Here is a 21,233-nt window from a genome sequence, read left to right as displayed (position 1 = left end):
CTTAGGTTAGTTGGTGTTGACTGAGGCTTTCTTGGCCAGTCTTGGCATTATCTATAGAAGTCAATGGACTAATGCCCTGAGCTATAGTGGCTCATTGACCTGTCTGCTAAGTAAGTTGATTGTCATTGTTCACACATCTGATTCTTACACAAACTTAACTGACAGATACACCATCATTCAGCTCCTTACAGCACTGAGACAGAATGTTTCATGTTATGTGTCCTTCATGGTCCTTTTCTGCATAATGTTAGACAGACTGCAGTAGGAAATTCTGGAAAGCCTCATCAGAAGACTCTGGAATCAGGAACTCCAATAGCAGGTCACAGATGCAGAAGATGAGATGCCTATACAATACATAGCAGTACAGAGACAGGGTTATATATATTGACATCCATTTTAAACTATAGGGATGCACCGAATATTCGGCCTGATTCGGTTGAATTTAGAGCTGAAACCGAATAGTCAAAGAACCGGGTTTACCTTTCGGAATCGTAACCTACTGTTTTGTTGGGATGACGTGATCAAAATGTAATCATGCCTTTTGCCATTATCATGTAGCACTACAACAAAGGTACAGCCATGACAGCAATGGTACAAAAACTGGTAAACTGGCTTTTGTACAGTTTTGTACAGTTTCCAATATTCGGTTTCGGACAAGAATTTCCGATTCAGTGCATCCCTATTTTAAACTCTTAGAATTGAATTAACTAATTATTTTTCTGTGTAAACCTCACTTGTTAATGCGATGGTCCTGTAAAGACTCTAGGATTGTCTCCAAACTCAGTCTGTACTTCTCAGTACCAAGTATGTCAGTGATGGTCTCTGTGTGAGAACATAGAGGAACAGTTAAGGACTGGGCCGGTGTGGTCTGGCCATTTTCCAAAGCACACTGTGGTTTTGAAGAAGCAATTGGATTCCATTACTTTCAGTATGGTATGAACATCAACCTTCAGATACTTGAAACTTGCTTGAGATAGGTGACATTTATGTTATCAATTATCATTGCATTTTAATGCAATGATAAAATCAATTTAAAATGTCCAATAATTCTTAACCAGGATTGATGTTTAGTCAACAATGACTCAATTATTAATTACTAATTAAGGACACATCAGAAATGTGTCCTTACTTTTGGGGGGTCCCCAGATTATAAAAAAACCCCACAAAAACAAAAAATATAAATCTTTTTTTTTGCAACTGAATGGCTGGAAAATGGAAATTAAGAGTTTACATAGTACATGAATAAACTTTCCTTAATGATTATATCTGGTTTCAGTATTTATTTATGATGTATGTTCTCTATTATTAAGGTTGAAAAAATTGTAACAGTCAATTTGTATTGGGGAGGGGGGCGGGGAGGGGGTCACAAGACATGACCAAAGCATTTCCAGGGGTCCCCAGGCAAAAACATTGAGAACCCCTGCTCTATTCTACACAGGTCACAGACAAAGTCAGAGAGAGAAGGATGAGGTTGGCAGGGCACTGCGCCAGGCACCCGGAACTAGTGGAAAGCAAACTGACACTATGGGAGCCAATCCATGGCAAAGCCAAGGCAAGAAGCTCACCACCTACGTAGATGCAATGCACTGCGCGACAGCTTCCAACAACACTGCAGAGTCAAGACCCTGATGCTAGATAGCAGAGTGCGGAGGGCAGAGATTCAGGAGTCCGGAGTCGGTGTTAGCTAGTATGTAATGTGTTCACCTATTGTATGTGTTTTTGTATACAAATTGTGTATTTGTACTGTATGTTTTACTTGTGTATAGGACCCCCTCTAAAACAAAATGCTGCATCTCAAGGGGCCATCCTCTCAATAAAATTATGAGAAGACCGCACTCTGGCATCAAGGACAAAATGTAAATGAACGTATCATTTGTACATTCTTAGCGCTAAATGAACACATACCTGGGAGCAGCTGCATCAGGCAGTCCAGACACTGTTTCTTGGTCTCGTCCCTCTGTGTGGCGCTGCGCTCCGGTCGATGATGAGCAGGCAGCACGCCACCTGGCCACACAGCTTCCTGCATCACCTGCAGGTAAATCACCCAGCAGGGGGTACTGGTGAGGTGGGCCATTCCCACATCCACCCATCTGAGACACAGATAGTGTTGGCATTGTAAGTTAAGAGTTCAAGACAAGAGTGTCTGCTAGATATCAACAGCAAGGGAATGAGCACAGAACGTATTAAGTGTACTGCACATGTTAACGAGTAACGACAAGTAAAAATGTATGTGTGCTGTGCTGTACAGACATACAGACACAGTACATGGAAAAAGGGACGTGCACAAGGTCAAGCCATGTGCATGTGCTTGGTCACTCACTCACTCACTCACTCACTCACTCACTCACTCACTCACCTACTGTATTGTGCCGAATATAAGACGACTCAGATTATCATTTTTCAAGACTCATTTGTGGAAAAAGAACAGAATGACAAATAGTCTAGTCCCCGATTATAATACGACCCCGTTTTTTAGGATATTTCCATTGGTAAATAAACGTAGTCTTATATTCAGCACAATAGGGTACGTGTGTAGACCAGTATTTAATAGAGGCTATTCGTGTGACATCATTGTACCTGGAAGTTATGCGGGAACTCCCACTGAGTGGCAAAAAACTACTTTCTGGCGTTGACAGCCCATTCATCCAAACAGAAAAGTCCTGTCTGATTGCATTAAACAATGTTAAACTCAGCAACATTGCAGCTGTACGAAAAGCTTGAATTATCCTCTTTCTATCTGCAGTTTTCGTTTCATAAAAATCCACCATAGAAATGTTATGATTAAGAAATACCCTGCATTTGATTGAGTGGTTGTGTTCACCCACCTATGTGACGTTAATGAGCACCAGTATATGACTATGAGTACCAGTAGGGGCGTTGCTGTGCCAGAAACAGAGAGAGAGAGAGACAGTGCTGCACTGTTGCCTGCTAATGAGAGAGAGAGAGGAGGGGGGGGGGGAGTTGCACCACTCAGTTCACACGGGTGTGATATTTGAGTTTGGAAGTGCTTGTTTTCAATAACACAACATTTTGCTGCCTCCTGTATTATGTGACATTTAGAAACAGGTGGTACGCAGGACGGTTGAGTGATTTCCAACGAGCGCTTCCAAACTCCAACACTCCATGCTGCTCAATGTTTTGCCACTCTAGGTGAGGGGGGCGTGTCCTGATGGGAAAATCATGCATGTGCATACTCTTTATAGAGAACCACAATGCATCAAAGCACAGAAAAGGTCTTTTAGTACAATACAAATCTGAATGTTTTCATATTCAGTATAGTGTTCTATTTATCTTCACTCCGTTTCCCTCTATAGAATTATATAAAAAAATTATCATAATAAAAAAGGATGGAAGATATGACTGCTAAACATTAACACATTATAACACAATAAAAATGAATATCATAGATATTCACAGACATTAAAATAAAAAATGAAAAAGCTAATTTAAAGTACAATGAGTTCTGTCCATAATACTTCTATAATATTTATTATTCATTTTTTTTTTATTGTTATTGCTTTTAAAATGTGTGAGATAAAATGTGTTTTATGCCTTATGTAAAGCACTTTCATACACAGATGTTTTACATGAAATGTACTATACAAATAAACCTGCCTTGCCTAACTATATTATAGCAAATAAAATGTAAATAATGCAAATAAATAATGTTATTATTTTCCAATTGCTAACATAACATAACATAAACTTGACAATAGATTTTGTGAGAGGAAAAAGCAGACACACAAGACTATAATTGTAAAAAGAAAAATAGTTAACTTCTGCATGCAGTACAATGGGCACTTATTAGAGGTGATCTGAACTAGCCTGGTTAATAAACCAGACTAATATCGCACGGACCGCGGGATATTAGTCTGGGGAGGCTCAGCTTGGATTTCATTTCCAGGGGGGCGGGTTGAATCATTTTCTCTTTGGCGCAATTGGTCAGAGCTACTGTCAGTCAAAGGTTTCAAGCATTGAAAGTCACTGTACCAAAGCCCGCCCATATTGCATACCGTGTCCCGATTGGCCGCCCCATTTCTCTGGTGTAGGAAATGGGCGTACAATTGAGCCTCTCCAGACCGTAATCCACCGGCAGGCAATTTATTTTTGCCAACGGCTGATTCGGTCTGGTTTATTAACCAGGCTAGATCTGAACATCCGAGCACCTCAGGACACCCTTCCAGAATAACAGAAGGGGGAGCACTGAGCAGTGTCCGGACACTCAGTCTTTTGAAGATAATTGAATACATATTAGGAAGTGTCAACCGATCATCAAATAATCGCCAAAGGACTCGGAGCTTGTTGGAAACTCTTCAGTATGCATTATTTCCTACTGTACTGTATGTTGTTAGGTGTCATTCAACAAATCAATCAATCAATCTCAATGTCACCAGAGAGTGATGCAAGAAATAGAACATACGGTTTGTATACAGTACATAACTAGAACTGCACTCTGTCGAGTGCATACTTGCTTGTTGCACACTAGTAGGCCATAAATGGCCAACTAGTGCGCAAGCAGAGCGCGCATGTAATGTTTTCGCCCGCTGTAAACTGCCAAATCTCAGTATCTCTGTGAAGGAATGTTTGAAATGATTAATGTTTAGATGTAATTATTTGCTACCTACTATACATGTAAACATTTAGTATTAAGTATGATTCTAGTTTCTATCTATATAAGAAATACTGTTTTATCGTTGTAGATATATTCTGGATCCCTTTTTATTTTCAGAGAAAAATAAATCACTTATATGTGTTGAAAAAAAAAGGTATATAAACTGAATTAAAATATGTTATACAGTATACTTTTTCTGTAAACGGTGGAATCTCAATATCTCTGTGAAGGAACATTTGAAATGTGTAATTATTAGGTGTAACTATTTACTACCTATCTAATTTATGTATGTAAACGCCTATAAAAAAAAGTATATAAACTGAATTAAAAATTTAATTTTAATTTTAAATCTATTTCATGTTAGACTATAGTGATATTAATACTAAATCATGGTCAGAGTAATATGTGTCTCTAACTTCAATTTCTATAATAATACTTTCACATTTGTTAAAATATACATGATCTAAAATATTTCCGTAATCTGTAGTTGGATTTGTATTTAATTGTTTAAAGCCTAATTTTGACATGTAGGTCTTTATACTTCTTTCTATCTTAGTATTATGGTCTTCATTGAAATCTCCTATTATCAAAATTGCAGAAGTCGGAGATGATATATACTGTACCATGTATTCGAGAAATGTGTTTAATTTTGAAAGCTCTGTTTTAGGTGATCTGTATACATAAGAATGATATATAGATTTTTATCTTTTACATGTATACATATATGTTCTACTTTCTCTAATATCCTGCTTTCAGTTGGAATTTCTTCAATGGAAATATCTTCTTTTATAGCAAACATAACTCCCCCACCTATATCTTTTTCTCTATATCTTTTCCTCATCCGCAGAAAAACATCAAATCTGTGCCCGTATTGCTGGATCAATGATGACGAAATGACCATATTTCTTACGTCATCATTTAGAGCTAGTCATACACGTATTTCTTACGTCATCATTTAGAGCTAGTCATACATCAAATCTGTACCCATATTGCTGGACCAATGATGACGAAATGACCATATTTCTTACATACACACCACGTACTCTAGTCCCAGCAGATCAGGCACAATTTGGTAAATTATTTTTTTATTGATTATGTATATAGTATACGTATGACTAGCTCTAAATGATGACGTAAGAAATATATACAGTGATGGGCAAGCTACTTGGAAAATGTAGTAAGCTACACTACCAGTTACTCTCTATTAAATATAGCTCAACTACAACGAAGCTATCCCCAGATAATTGTAGCAAGCTACACTATAAGCTACATGGCAAAAGTAGCTAGCTACATGGACACTACTTATTTTTTTAATATTATATATATATATCAACTTAATGATCAAGTTTCCACCGAACAAATAGCCTAATAGGCAGGCAAAAATGCTGAGTTTGATTGTTTATTAAAAAACAAACAGGAAACAAGCTCTCTGTCTGGCTTTTGGTGTCAACTTTTTCACATTTACTTGTATTAATGTACCTTGCGGTGTCAGGAGCCGGCTGATTCATGTGTTCAGTGTTGGGAAAGTTCTTTTTTTTATTAACTATAGTTCAGTTCAAAGTAAAAAAAAATTAAAGGAACTAATTCAGTTCATAATTCAACATTTCCAAAAAATGAACGATTTTAGTTATTTTTTGTTATTTTTTTAAATTATTATTATTGCCACAGCCTAGCCATTTGCACACCAGCTGAGAGACATAATTTAGACTGAATGCTAGTCTCTCAAGACAGACTGTTGCCTTAGTGTCTACATAAACAGTGCCTATCGATCGATAGGCACTGTTTTACCGAATATTTGAGGATGGGATACTCAGATTGAGAGAATGCTGACAGGCACTTAAATGAGATGTTAATGTCCTGTAGGTAGACTTAGAAATAAAACTAGTGTTGACTAATCAATACAAGTGGCTCTTATTTTGATGGGGCAGTTTCTGCACAAGAAGTCTGTTTGACTTGTAAACAAGCTACGATGAATGAGCTGTCAAAGTACTATAGTCGCTAAACCACGTTAGCGATCAAATTTTTTCAATATGAAAACTTTCACTTAGACAATAATGTAGGTTACACACGCTGGAATTAAACATGGAACCTGCAGGCAGCATTAGGTGAGTAATTCATTGTGTTGTGCTAGAGATAAAAGGACAGCTGCTGCGTGGGATCCTCTTGCTTAACAACATAACTGTGTCAGACTCTTCTTATCTAAACCAACCAATCATGGATTTTTTTCCAGGGATTTTTTTCCCCCACAAAACTTTATTTAACAGTCAATTTGTAACGTATAGCTTTTGTTGAAAGCTACGTCACTACTTGGGTCTAAAAATAGCTACACTACAAAAAACGCTACTTGGTTCAAAAGGAGTGAAGCTACCATCAAGCTACTGATAAATGTAGTTAAGCTATGTAGCTTCGCTACTTGTAGCTAGCTACTGCCCAACACTGAATATATATAGTATATATATAGTATACTGTATAAAGTGTGTAGTTGTAAGTTGATTAGCGGTATTCTGTGGTCACTTTGGTCCAAAAACCGTGACAGCTGTTCCGCCATTTCAGGACCCCCCCAGAAAAACATCAAATCTGTGCCCGTATTGCTGGACCAATGATGACGAAATGACCATATTTCTTACGTCATCATTTAGAGCTAGTCATACACGTATTTCTTACGTCATCATTTAGAGCTAGTCATACATCAAATCTGTACCCATATTGCTGGACCAATGATGACGAAATGACCATATTTCTTACATACACACCACGTACTCTAGTCCCAGCAGATCAGGCACAATTTGGTAAATTATTTTTTTATTGATTATGTATATAGTATACGTATGACTAGCTCTAAATGATGACGTAAGAAATATATATAGTATATATATAGTATACTGTATAAAGTGTGTAGTTGTAAGTTGATTAGCGGTATTCTGTGGTCACTTTGGTCCAAAAACCGTGACAGCCGTTCCGCCATTTCAGGACCCCCCCAGAAAAACATCAAATCTGTGCCCGTATTGCTGGACCAATGATGACGAAATGACCATATTTCTTACGTCATCATTTAGAGCTAGTCATACACGTATTTCTTACGTCATCATTTAGAGCTAGTCATACACATACACACACATTTGAGGCTTACGCAGAAAAACATCAAATCTGTGTCCGTATTGCTGGATCAATGATGACGAAATGACCATATTTCTTACGTCATCATTTAGAGCTAGTCATACACGTATTTCTTACGTCATCATTTAGAGCTAGTCATACATCAAATCTGTGCCCGTATTGCTGGACCAATGATGACGAAATGACCATATTTCTTACATACACACCACGTACTCTGGTCCCAGCAGATAAGGCACAATTTGGTAAATTATTTTTTATTGATTATGTATATAGTATACGTATGACTAGCTCTAAATGATGACGTAAGAAATATATATAGTATATATATAGTATATAGGCATATACTATATATGTATACATATATACTCTATACTCTATACTGTATAAAGTGTGTAGTTGTAAGTTGATTAGCGGTATTCTGTGGTCACTTTGGTCCAAAAACCGTGACAGCCGTTCCGCCATTTCAGGACCCCCCCAGAAAAACATCAAATCTGTGCCCGTATTGCTGGACCAATGATGACGAAATGACCATATTTCTTACGTCATCATTTAGAGCTAGTCATACACGTATGTGTATGACTAGCTCTAAATGATGACGTAAGAAATACGTGTATGACTAGCTCTAAATGATGACGTAAGAAATATGGTCATTTCGTCATCATTGGTCCAGCAATACGGGCACAGATTTTATGTTTTTCTGGGGGGGTCCTGAAATGGCGGAACGGCTGTCACGACAAATGGACCAGGCCGATCACATTACTTGCGCGCTCTGCTTGCGCAAGTAAATAGGCAGTTATCAGGACGACACTTGGGGTTATGCCGGTTATGCCTTGGGGTTAGGCTGGTGCAATGTACAGTAGACCTGCTATTTTCCATGCGTGTACATACAGTATCAGGCACAACGTTACCTTTCAATGAAGGTGCCAAAGAGAAGTCTAATGGTCTTCTGAATGTTTTCAGTGCATAGCCAGCTCCACTGGTCCTTCATCAACAGACAAAGGATGTTCAACACCACATCTGCCACTGCTGTGTCTGTAGACACACACACACACACACACACACACACACACACACACACACACACACACACACACACACACACACACACACACACACACACACACACTTTAGTTTCCAACATTTGATGAAATGGTCAGTTGTCTACATTTTTATAGAGCCTTTGGTAGGTATTGACAGCCAGTTATAACCCGACATTGAAACATATCTTAATTACGTCACCATCAACATCAGTATATATACCATTACCTACCAAGCATACGCACATAAAAAAGCCAGCCGACCACATATAGTACTTTCAACTTACAATTTACAGTACATGTGTATACATACGTTACCTGTTACCCAACCAATATTGAAACATATCGTAATTACGTCATCATTGACAGCCAGTTATAACGACTATATCGACTTTAGTATTTCATTTCAATGTTTTACAGAAAGGTTGAGATTTGAGAGTTTGTAGCGGTCAACAACACTTGCGCACTCTGCTTGCGCACTGGTAGGCCTACTGTACGGCAAGTAGACAATCGACAGAGTCGGGTTCTAGTTGCTTTCAGGCGTTCATTGACACTTTCATGCATTTAGTAGGAGCCGGGTATAAAAACGACTACCATCTCATTCCCAGACGGCTGCTCTATCTACTAGTCACTGCCACCCCACAGATGGCATATCCTACTATAAATGCGCCACGTCTCTGTGAGTGTGCGTGTGTGTGTGTGTGTGTGTGTGTGCACGTGTACGGTTGTAATGCACGTAACTCGAGAACCGTTTGACCCACCGACTCACATTCGACACACGCGTTCCACACCCCCACAGGGAGTGCAGTGCCAGGTATCGAGTCGGTCGGGCCCACGGTTCTCCAGAACTACCACAAAAGGCTCTGGTCAGGCTCTGCCAGTGGGCCGAATTGATTGCCAAGTACACTTTTCAGTTCGTCTTCAGTCTGTCTTCACACACACAGTCACACGTACAGGCACATACACAGATCTCCATGTGGGACATCGGCTGACAGTTAAAACAGGTGCTATGACAACATATATCATTAGGTTCCCAAGTTGCATCGTTCCCAAGTAGGCCGGTGGCCGACTGCGACGGGCACGTAGGCCTACCGGTCTAGTTATGTAGATGGAAGGTGTACCAAATACAAAATATGGCTGTCTGGCAGCAGGATGGGATTAAAGGAGCTTGTCACTGGTTGGTTCACATTTAGCCATTACCTCCATGGCAGGCTTATGCTGTTATTCAGAGTGCAACAGTATTCCATCCGCCTGTATTTGGTTACATGTAAGGCAAGGTAAAATATTCAGGTGAGCTCCTTAGGCCTGTGATGGACACCAGTGATTATCAACCATGTTAATTTAAGGACCCTCAATTTGATATGTATTAGGCCACAGATCCACATTTCATACAAAATCGAATGTTACGTTCTCAGGGCTATATCTTGCGCCACCCCTTAACCTCTATCCCTAAACTGGCGTGTTCTCTCCTGCGTGTCATCAGTGCCCATACCGAGTTGGGGTTGGCGAAAGGGCCTTTCTGTGTGGAGTTTACATGTTCTCCACGTGTCCCCTAGGGTAGGTACCCTCACAAAAAACATGCAGTAATCCTGGTCTCTAAACTACCTCCCCCTGGCCAGCCGGGGCGCCTGATGGAAGGGAAAGGAACTGGTCGGAAATAACGTGTTTCTTCCACGCACTACGTCCGGCCAGGGAAACTCTCCCCTGTCAGGTGAAAAGAAGCAGCTTGGACTCCTCATGCATTTAAGGAAGCATGAGGTCAGTCCACTGCCCCCCCAGGTTGGCAGAGGAAGTATAGCGCCCAGGATTACATGATTAGATCATTGACACTGGGTGAAAAAATGGGTTGCAAACTTGCAAAATCGTGGGATAAAATTTAAAATAAAAATAAACCTTTAGCCCTAAACTTATTTGCCATTTTTACTATTTAAAAAAACCTTTTAAATAGTTCAAATAGCTGATCTACAAGCTCACAACGTGTAGATGTAGATCGGCTAGTTGAACAATTTAAAACATTTTCTAAATAGTAAGAAAATAAGTTTAGGGATAAGGGCGGCGCAAGATGCAGCCCTCAGTGTATTTTAACTTTGAGAGTAAGAGAAAAGTCCTTATGCACACCTACGGGGGACAGGTGCGTCGTAAAAATGAACAGGAAGAGTAGAAAAAATCACACCCGTGTGAAGTGAGTGGTGCAACTCCGTGTGGGGGTCCCCAAAGGGCCCCCGGAACGAGCCCAGGGTGTTGGCCCGGTTCCGGCGAGCCGCGCCGCATCCGAAACTGCATCCCTACTTTACTGTCACTGTACTGTACTGTCACACCCAAAATCATCATATATACAGTTAATGTATGTGTGCAGTGTATTAGTGCAGTGACACTTGGTGATGAAAACCAACCAAACTCTATTTTCGTGCTCGGACACAGCCAGGGACTCAGGGACACAGCCAGCCAGAGACACACAAAGCTCCGAATAGGAGTGGTTGCACCACTCAAAAATGGAATCCCGCACACTGTCTTCACTTACAGCATATTTATTTAGCAACAAAAAAGATCTGTAAGTCCCATTTGGATTTCCAACTATAAAACTTTAGCTGGGGGCCCGCTGGAACTCCCTCAAGGACCACATGGTTTACCTGCCTGGACCCCACATTAAGAAACACTGATTTAGACTAGACAAAATGACGCAACCTTTTCCCTTCCTGTCTGTGGCAGGCTGCTCACAGCTCTGCTTCACGTCCCCAGTGTCCCTCCCAGTGGATCCACCACACACCAGCCTCTCCTGGTCCTTGATGAACCTCTCCAGTCCAGAGGGGGTCAGCCCATTGAGCACCTGCAAGGCCAGCCACCAAGCAGAGGGACAATTTAGGCATTTGGCAGACAGATTTACAGTAAGCAAGAACAACACATGATAATACATCAAATACATAGAAATAGTCATCCAAGATCATAAGAGTGCCATGTCTATATTATCTAAATTACATAAGTTTAGCCTTTGCATTCGCCTGCAAGGTCGTCGAGGCTAGGGCAAGTGCTTCAGTCTTTCAATGCAAATATTGTAAACTACTTTTGACTCCACAAAATGTCTGGGAAGGGAAAAACGTTACACCACACTGTAATCCCACACTGTAACTTACAGCGCTGCCTTCGCTAAAGCAGTATGTCACTTTAGGCTGCAAGTCATTTATGTTGAGAGGGGGAGCAACTTTGCTGGGGAAACGGAGCCTCCTGCTGCATGAAACATAAAATTACAACCAAGCAGCAGTTCAAACGCAACACCTTATAAAACGAGACAATACAAGAGAAAGCAGACAGTAAAATGTGTCCTTGAGTATTACAGTACGTCCTTTAAAAAAGGGGGAACCTTACTAACTAACTAACTAACCTAACTCAAAGCTGATTTTGCCTATTCGTCACCTTCTTAAACTAATGGCCTACATCATTTTTTGAGGAAAATATTTTTTTGGACTAAGACATTTGCCACCTCTGATAACTTCGCCAAAGTCCTAATTGAAAACTGGATCATGTTGATTCCGCCCCTTTTAGTAAAATGGCCTAGTGTGACTTAAATAGGCTTTTTCTTTTAAACTGGCCAAAGTCAGGCTGTTTAATCCTATAAATTCCATTTAATTATCTTTATCTGTTACATAACTGACATACAGTGTTATTCTTGAAGAACGATAGCCCCCTGTACTATGTCCAGCTTTTAGTGTATGTAACCCAAATTGTGTCCCAACACAAACATTAAATGCCATTGACAATGAATGGACAATTTTGTAACACAAACATTGATGACGAAGGTGAGGACGCAAATTCTGATTGGCCGGAATGAGATGATGTATGATGATCTATCTCCCAGAAAATCAGGCACAATTTGCTATTTTAGTGGCGGGTTGGCTGGGACGGTGCATACGGACCGGGCGAAACGATTACTTGCGCGCTTACTTGCGCGCTCTGCTTGCGCAAGTAAATATCATATAGTTTAAGAAGGTGATGTATTGTATCTAGTCTACACTATAGTGTCTAATGTGGAGAGACTAGAGGGACTCACCTGTATCTCCTGCTGTCTCCTGCTCTGCCATCAGACTCTCCCTCGAGGTCGTCTGTGGGGCTCTGGGGCTCCGGGCGTGGGAAGGCCGTCTTCAGTGTGTCTAAAGCATTCACCACCATCTTCGGAGGCAGTCATGTTGGAGAATATATGAGACAAACAACCCAGTGCCTAATAAAATATTGCAGACATTCATCGGAGTCCACACCTTGCCATTTAAAAAAAGGTACATGGTTGCTGTGCACCGTATCAATTCCATTATAAGATATGTAAGTACACATGAACATTTTTCTCAGCATTAATCTGAATTTGTCATATGTTTACTATAAAAGCATAGTGTTTCAACAGTTGATATATTAATGTATATACTATATTTATATTTCCATGCCTACCAACCTGTATTTTCAATGGATACAATGGAGCATTATCTTCATTAAAACAACTTGATTGTTTTTCTTTACCTTATCAATTCTTGACATCGCAAACTTTTTTTCAAAAGAAGCACATGATTCTGTATTGAGACCGAGGAACTCCTGCATTTCCTCACTGTTGGCTGTTTCAGGAATGCTGTTTAATTGCTAATATAGAGAAAATAAATCAGGCAAACTACATTAACACAGAAATGATTCTTAATTGAATTAGACTGTTTTGTTGGTCAAATCCATACTTTAAGAAATGTTTCCAGCTGGCCTTTACGAGCCTCGGCCTTCTCAATATCTGCATTGCCAAACAGGAGATCAGGGAAAAGCTTCTTTGGGCCTCTGACGTCTGAGGTGCAGAACAAGTAATAAGGAAATCATTTCTGAAACAACTAGATAAAGTGCACAGGTCTCCACCAGGCCAGGTCAGGTTGTGGCCTCCTGGTGGCGCTATAATAGGCCAATGTGAAAAGGGTTCCATTTCTTCTTACTTGGATGGCAATTGGATGATTTGAGGCATTTTGTTCCAAAAACGTTTTTAGTAAAACGGGCCAATCCTGCAAACTTTGAATGCCAATGTTAGCCAATTAGGATGGAATATGAAATATCGTCTTGAACACATGACTATAGAGATACTGTGTAACGATTTGCGGATTTTTTGGAGTAATATAAAAAGAAAATGTTTTTTTTGTGGCGCTATAACAGGCCATTCTTGGGGCAGAGGTTCATTGTTGGCATCCAGGGAGTGTGTGTGCAAAATTTGGCATCGACCGGGTTAGCGGTGCCGGAGATTAGCTGGTAACAAACGCACGCACGTGCACGCGCACACGCACACACACACACACACACACACACACACACACACACACACACACACACATACTCTCTCCCCATGCCTTCGGCCTGGTGGAGACAATAATTAATCAGTCTGTAAAAAGAAATCAGTGCAGAGTGGATTTTTGTCTTACTTTTCATGACCTTCTTGAGCTCTGGCTTCTCCTCTAAACGAGCTTGCAAGTTAAGGAACTCACTGTATCGCCGGTTGACAGTGTGATGAGCCACAGGTTGCAGGTCCATTACCGTCTCATACTACGAAACACACAGCCCCATGCATCAGTACAGTCAAATCTGACATGTTCACTGCACACATGACTAATAGATGAAATCCTATTCATAAACACAAACACAAAATGATGGGCTTGAAATAGCATATACCTTCACAATGTATAAAGTATAGGGGTGTGAGGCAGCACCACGTGGCTCTTTGGAGGTGAGCGTGCCAGCAATGTGGACATTCTGTATGTTAACAGGTGCAACTGGAAGACTGTTAGAGGCATCAAAGTTATATGGGGGAAGACAAAGCCGCTTTGGAGGACAAACTGAGGCTCGCTCTTGGCCTATGCCTGCTGGCCAATGGGAGTCCTCTGTCACCACCACTTTGGGTCCGAGGGACCTTAGAGTGCCGAAGCAGCCAGAAGCCCCATCGTCTTTTGAAGTCATCACGTTACAGAAACTGCTTGGAGGAGGGGTACAGTTGCAGAAGCTTTCTGCCTGCTCATCGTCTGAGTCTGACTGAATTGAGGACTCGACTAACAATTTCTGACACTCTGACGACTGGGAGTCATGGTCGGGCTCTGGGCTCTGATAAAAGCAGTTAACCCGGCATGGCATGAGCAGACCTTCATGGCAATTTTCGCCTTTACCAACACTAGCTATGCTATCCATGCTGTCCAGTGAGGAACCTATCTTCCAAAACAGACCCTGGCTGTACAAATCGGTGGGATTTGAGAGGCTTTTGGTGCTAAGACCCATTTGGTCAGACGAGAGGGAGCTGCAGGTGACCCAGGACTCATCCTGGGACTGACTTCTGTATAGAGTTGCTCCAAAAAGCTCATCCGTGGCAGTTTGGTGAGGTTCCCTGGACTTGGTGAATATGTCCACAATGGTCTGGTTGAGCCAGTCAGGATCAGATACCCTACTTATGAGGGGCAACAGTACATTGCAGGTGATGAGCTCTGCTACCATGCATCCTCCAGTCCTCGTTTCCATGTTGGGATATGGGACAAGCACATGTAAGACAAGGTACGCCAGAGCTCGAGAGTAGCTGAGTTCAGCGGTTGCACTCCTCAGGGCAGGATGGGGGGCATCAGCTCGACTGTACAGTTGCCAGAGGCTGATGCCGCTGTCTTTCTGCGTCAACGCTGCTCCTGCCTGCATCTCTCTTGCTGTCATGAATCTCTGCAGGTGGCATCCGTACAGCTCGAGAACCCTCTGAAGCAGTGCTTTCCTGTCCACGTGCCGTGTGCGCTCCTTAAGTTCCATCACTGACTCCAGCATGGAATCGCGCACCACTCTCTCAAACTCCCCTTCCTCCCCTGCCAGCAGGATGCGGTACCACGAGGACACAAAGTCGCGCATGGCTTTGTGGACAGCGCTGTGGATCTCAAGGTCCAGACGTCGCTCATGTTCAGGGGAAGGCAGAGGTGGCTGCATGTTACCTAGTGGAAGAAAATGTTCCAAGTGCAGCAAGCTGTTAGCATCCAGCAGAGCACGAGACCCAAGCCAACCCCCAAGAACCACCAGCAGACTGGTGAAGATACAGAGGAGCCAGACATTCACAAGGAGATGGAAAAGGACAAGCCATGCTAACAGAGCTCCAAATCCTAAGAGCCTTCGCTGGCCAAGTAACTCTGAGAATGCCCAGTGATGAGAACTCTTGGAGGAAGGCATTAAAGTGTGTGGACTGTTGTGTCCTGAAAAGAAAGAAAAATGAATAAGCATGCTATAGCCTGGGAAATTAACTGGAAATACATTGAAACCAATATTTAGGACCAATAACAGACTTAAAAGGAAATAGTACTCTGTATACATCTGAGGTGTAATATAATGAATTATGTAATGTAAACATGCTGTAAAATGCATAAATTATGTAATGTAAAACATGCTGCAAATGTTAAATGGTGTCTTATAAACCCATGAGGGTTGGGCACAAGGTGTGCATGACACGAAAATAAAAAAACAATCAATCAATAATGAAGAAGCACGTTTATATATATATATCTATATATATACATACAAACTCATTGACAAATAATCAACTAAATAGATTAGTCGATTAACTACTTAACCCTGTATTATAGCCTATGTGGTTTGAAGTCACATCGCCCAGCCCTACTATAATATTTCCTGTTAATCATATCCGTAGAATAAGCTAAACTTTAGCTTATTCTACAGATATGATTACTTTAGCTGCTGAAGTGTGACATACCTTCCTGGATTCATTCACCAGTCGTATATTTAAGATGCCCTAGGGTGACCAGATCCAAACTGTTCAATTGAGGGACAGATCACAGAAGTATCGCTTGTGTGGGACAAGTGGTACCGGATGGGTTTAGCAACTTATTACTTAAGTTGCTATTAAATGCCTTGATGTCATATTCGAACATAGGTCTAATATATTATATTAATATATGCGTCTCCCTATAGGCCTAGGCCTAGGCATATAGGGATAGGCTATTTCTCATGTTATTTTAACAGGATTAAAAACAGCAGGAAAAGAGACAATGATCTTTACAACAGAACGCCAACTATTAGTTAGCCGGGGAGCCACAGGCCCAAAATTGGACAGGACCTGTGTCCTGTGATGTCATGCCTTACTTTTTATTTGTGTTTTTTTTATTAATTTGGTCATTAAGGTCCACAGAATCAAAAAAGGTTATGGACATTATTGTATAGCCTACCACATCATAGACAACCAATATAAGGCAACATTTCCCAAATTTCCTCATGCTTGACAAAAACGTATAAACATAGCCTATTGTAAAAAAGAATTGCCTGCATGTAAGTTTGCTATAATTGAGTTACCGCCGGTAAGAGGAAAACGCATAGGCTCATCGTTGTTTGTTGGATGGAAATGAAGATCACCGCATGCACGCATAGACTGATCAAAGTCCCCACACACGCAAACCATTCTACAAACTACACCCATGCATAACCACAAGCTATGCGTTGTCTATTCTAAGATTAGCCAAAGGGAAATGTATAGGTATAAACTGTCATGCTACCAAATACGCCTATTGCAGCTTACATTGAGAAAAGGTTATTTCTTTGAACCATAATAGGCCTACAAGGTCTCCACATTTTAGTGATGCTATTGCTATGGATTTTTCATTTGGTATTTCTGTCGCCATCTGTCCTAAAATGACAGACAAACGAGGTCCACCATGGCCACCTGTAGGCAATTAGCCTATCGTGTGGAGGAAAATTCACAACTAGCTTTACACACAGTAAAAAAAACTCCGTGACGTGGGCACTATGGGATGGGACATTAACACATACCTGACAATCGATAGTAGTATAAAAGATTGAATAAGAGACCCGAGTAAAAAAGCTGGCTCAAGAATCCCCATGGACAAGCCCTGACTAATCTTGTAGAGAAGATTATCTGGGTCCAGAATGGATCATGGGAATCAATAGTTTACGGCCCATAGGGGGCGGTGTCTGCACGGCCATACAGCTTCAGCTTGCGCACCTGTTACGAAACATTGGTCGATTTTCAAGACTATTAGTAATCTAACATATTGGAAGTTGGAACAGATGTAGTTCCAAAAAATGTGAAGAAGAAATTAGCCTATCTGGGATCAGCATAGGCTAGGCCTGTAGGCCTACTTAGATAAGTAGGCCTACAATTGTAGCAGTAATTTAGACCCATTATGGAAGAGTTCAGAAGAGTAGAGTTCAATAAATAAATCCCCCTTGTACACAACCAATGGGTCAGATAATTTTATAAACTGCAGGGCTGAACAAGTAGACTACTTTAGTGGGGAAAGGGGGATTTCACTTATGCCCAGAGATGTTGGGCAGTTACTTCCCAGTAACAAGTAAAGTAAGTCATTACTCTGCCAAAACAGTAATAGGCTGTCTCTGCAGTTATATATATCAGCCTTTTTGGCCTGATTGGTGACTCTTAATTTTAGTATTCAAAACAATTGGATTCAGTTATAAAATAAGCTGATTTAACATATTGTGTACATTCTTTTGCGGTGGGGGGGGGGGGGGGGGGAGTAATATCAGTCTGTCTTGAGAGACTAGGCTGCCTCAAAGTCAGAGACTGTTGCTTTATTTTATGGTTTGTTATGTATACAATATATACTGTCCGTTTTGAGATGCTGCAGCCATGTGTGCAGTTAAGATTGTTGATGTTAAATTCCAAATGTGGAATATGCAGCAGAAATAGTTTGGCTGACAATTTCAGCCATTCAGTGATAACCATTTTACTGTCTGAACATTTTAAGATGGCATTTACTCCACCTCGAATATTCAAATCACCACATTTGGTCAATTGTCTCACATTCAGTGAACATGGGGAAAGAAGGAGAAGTCAATGATCCATTTAAAAACTTTAATTAAATTATGGACAGTTATTGCAAACATGATCAAGTGCTGCTGGTGGAGTTGCTGCCAGCTCCTTGGTCGTGCATCAACATCATGGTGGCGTTCACGTTGCTGCCAGCTCCTTGGTCGTGCATCAACAACATGGTGGCGTTCACGTTGCTGCCAGCTCCATGGTCGGCCATCATGGTGCCGGTCTCGTTGCTGCCAGCTCCATAGTCGGCCATCATGGTGCCGGTCTCGTTGCTGCCAGCTCCATAGTCGGCCATCATGGTGCCGGTCTCGTTGCTGCCAGCTCCATAGTCGGCCATCATGGTGCCGGTCTCGTTGCTGCCAGCTCCATAGTCGGCCATCATGGTGCCGGTCTCGTTGCTGCCAGCTCCAAAGTCGGCCATCATGGTGCCGGTCTCGTTGCTGCCAGCTCCAAAGTCGGCCATCATGGTGCCGGTCTCGTTGCTGCCAGCTCCATAGTCGGCCATCATGGTGCCGGTCTCGTTGCTGCCAGCTCCATAGTCGGCCATCATGGTGCCGGTCTCGTTGCTGCCAGCTCCATAGTCGGCCATCATGGTGCCAGTCTCGTTGCTGCCAGCTCCATAGTCGGCCATCATGGTGCCGGTCTCGTTGCTGCCAGCTCCATAGTCGGCCATCATGGTGCCGGTCTCGTTGCTGCCAGCTCCAAAGTCGGCCATCATGGTGCCGGTCTCGTTGCTGCCAGCTCCATAGTCGGCCATCATGGTGCCGGTCTCGTTGCTGCCAGCTCCATAGTCGGCCATCATGGTGCCGGTCTCGTTGCTGCCAGCTCCATAGTCGGCCATCATGGTGCCGGTCTCGTTGCCGCCAGCTGCTTGGTCGTTCGCCATGTTGGCCGTCTCGTTGCCGCCAGCCCAATCATCGTCGAGGGCGGTGGGGGCATAAGACGGAACAGTCGTGAAAGAGAGTCCTGTTGGCACAAGATAGTATTTTTTTATTAATCACACCCGTGTGAAGTGATCAAGAATGGTGGTCCCTTATTGGCCACCGACATACCCAGCCGATTTGCTCACACATTTAAATTCTCCAGTCATCGCCAATGGCATTTAATGTTAGTTTTCAGACAGAATCTACACTATAGCCATCAAAATCAGCTAATGACATAGGAGAAAGACAAAGTTAGAGCCATCCAATATTTGTTGACGATAGCTCACGATGAATGAATGTTGTAAACTAGAGAACAAACATTGCAATGAAACTGGGGGAGTGGGGATGATTATCTTCAATGCCCATTTAAGTGCCAATAGTCAGCAGCCAGGGGTGTGGAGTGGAAAATTGCATAGTTTTGCCTATATACACAGTCATGAAGCCATTTGCTGACCGGCTGTCAGCATTGAGCAATTTGTTTTATACGAAACCATAGGCAACCTATACGGCGAACGTATCAATTTCATGATGCTTTAAGTAGCATGTGACATGTCAAACTAGGGAGTTTATAATTCTGAATACATTCCAAGCATTAGTTTTGCACAAATAACACTCCTTGGGCTAAAGATGGCCATAGCAGTCATCACAAATGAAGTCAGTGGCTATGGCCGTTTTGCCAAAGGAGTGTTTTTCATGCAAAACTAATGCTTTGAATGTCACATACTAGATAAAGCAAAATGAAAATCTTCCCTGAGGTTAATGGTATGGTCACATATAGCACATCCTAAAATTGCTCAATACAGACAGCCAGTGGATTCATGAATAATATATATATATACACAAAATGTCCCACTTTGAACAAAAGAAACCCATTTGTTGCCGGACTAGCACATCTTACCAATTAAAGCACCATGCATTTACTTTTAAACACAAAGAGAATGCTAATACTAGCTCTGATTCCATAGCCCTAATGCCCTGTGCTGCTGCATTTTTAAGGCTCTGCCACCCTTTGCTTCTAGCCCTTGCATGAAATGCAGACTAGCCTCTCCGTAGCAGAAATAAACATTTTACTTAGCAATACAAAGGCAGTTTGTGTAATTAGAAAGCCTACTTTCCTTAGTAGACACTGATGGCTCAGAGTGCATCCACTACTAAGGAAAGTAAGCTTTCCAATTACACAAACCGCCTTTGTATTGGTCAGTAGGTAACACATTTTTTTATATTTCTGCTACAGAGAGGCTGGTCTGCATTTATGCAAGCATAAGATAACAGTTCCATAGCTCTGAAGGCATTAGAGCTATGGACCAGAGCTAGTGTGTGCCTTCATCTCCCCGCTCCATCAAGAGTAAAGTTAAACCCCTGCACAAAAAACAAATTCAGGGTAGCATTTAGTGTAGCACAGTAGTTAAACAAGTAAGACACGCGAAGCAAACGCAGCTTGTAAATTGCAATAACAACAATTAGAATAAATTACATACTTTAAGTTCCATTTTTTCTAAGTTCAGTTTTGTGTCTGTGTGGCACACTGTAACACCACCATCCAACACCAGAGGGCACAGCTGTATCACACACAAAACACACCAAATGTGGCACATACCTAAATTGATATACATGGTTTGTGCTAAATGCAAATTGAGTATCTCAACTTAATATAGTATCTGATTGATGGCAGAAAAGATTTTTTTTCTCATTAGAAATGAATTCCGTCCATAAGGGGT

General features: G+C 41.6%; 1 protein-coding gene across 1 annotated transcript; it reads right to left on the bottom strand.

Moving 5' to 3' along the window:
* Positions 1-247: 247 nt before the first annotated feature.
* Positions 248-15,957, bottom strand: snx19a (sorting nexin 19a; the record flags this gene model as incomplete). The annotated part of the gene is made up of 11 exons (XM_083759157.1): positions 248-344; positions 735-822; positions 1,906-2,090; positions 8,638-8,761; positions 11,452-11,593; positions 11,898-11,988; positions 12,812-12,930; positions 13,270-13,386; positions 13,476-13,576; positions 14,196-14,316; positions 14,443-15,957. The coding sequence occupies 11 exons, from the start codon at positions 15,955-15,957 to the stop codon at positions 248-250; spliced, it is 2,700 nt and encodes an 899-aa protein (XP_083615283.1).
* Positions 15,958-21,233: the final 5,276 nt, after the last annotated feature.

Source organism: Protomyctophum parallelum (assembly GCF_964188405.1).
Source record: "Protomyctophum parallelum genome assembly, chromosome: 1".
NCBI classification, from domain to species: Eukaryota; Metazoa; Chordata; class Actinopteri; order Myctophiformes; family Myctophidae; genus Protomyctophum; species Protomyctophum parallelum.
This window is presented reverse-complemented; position numbering and strand designations above follow the sequence as displayed.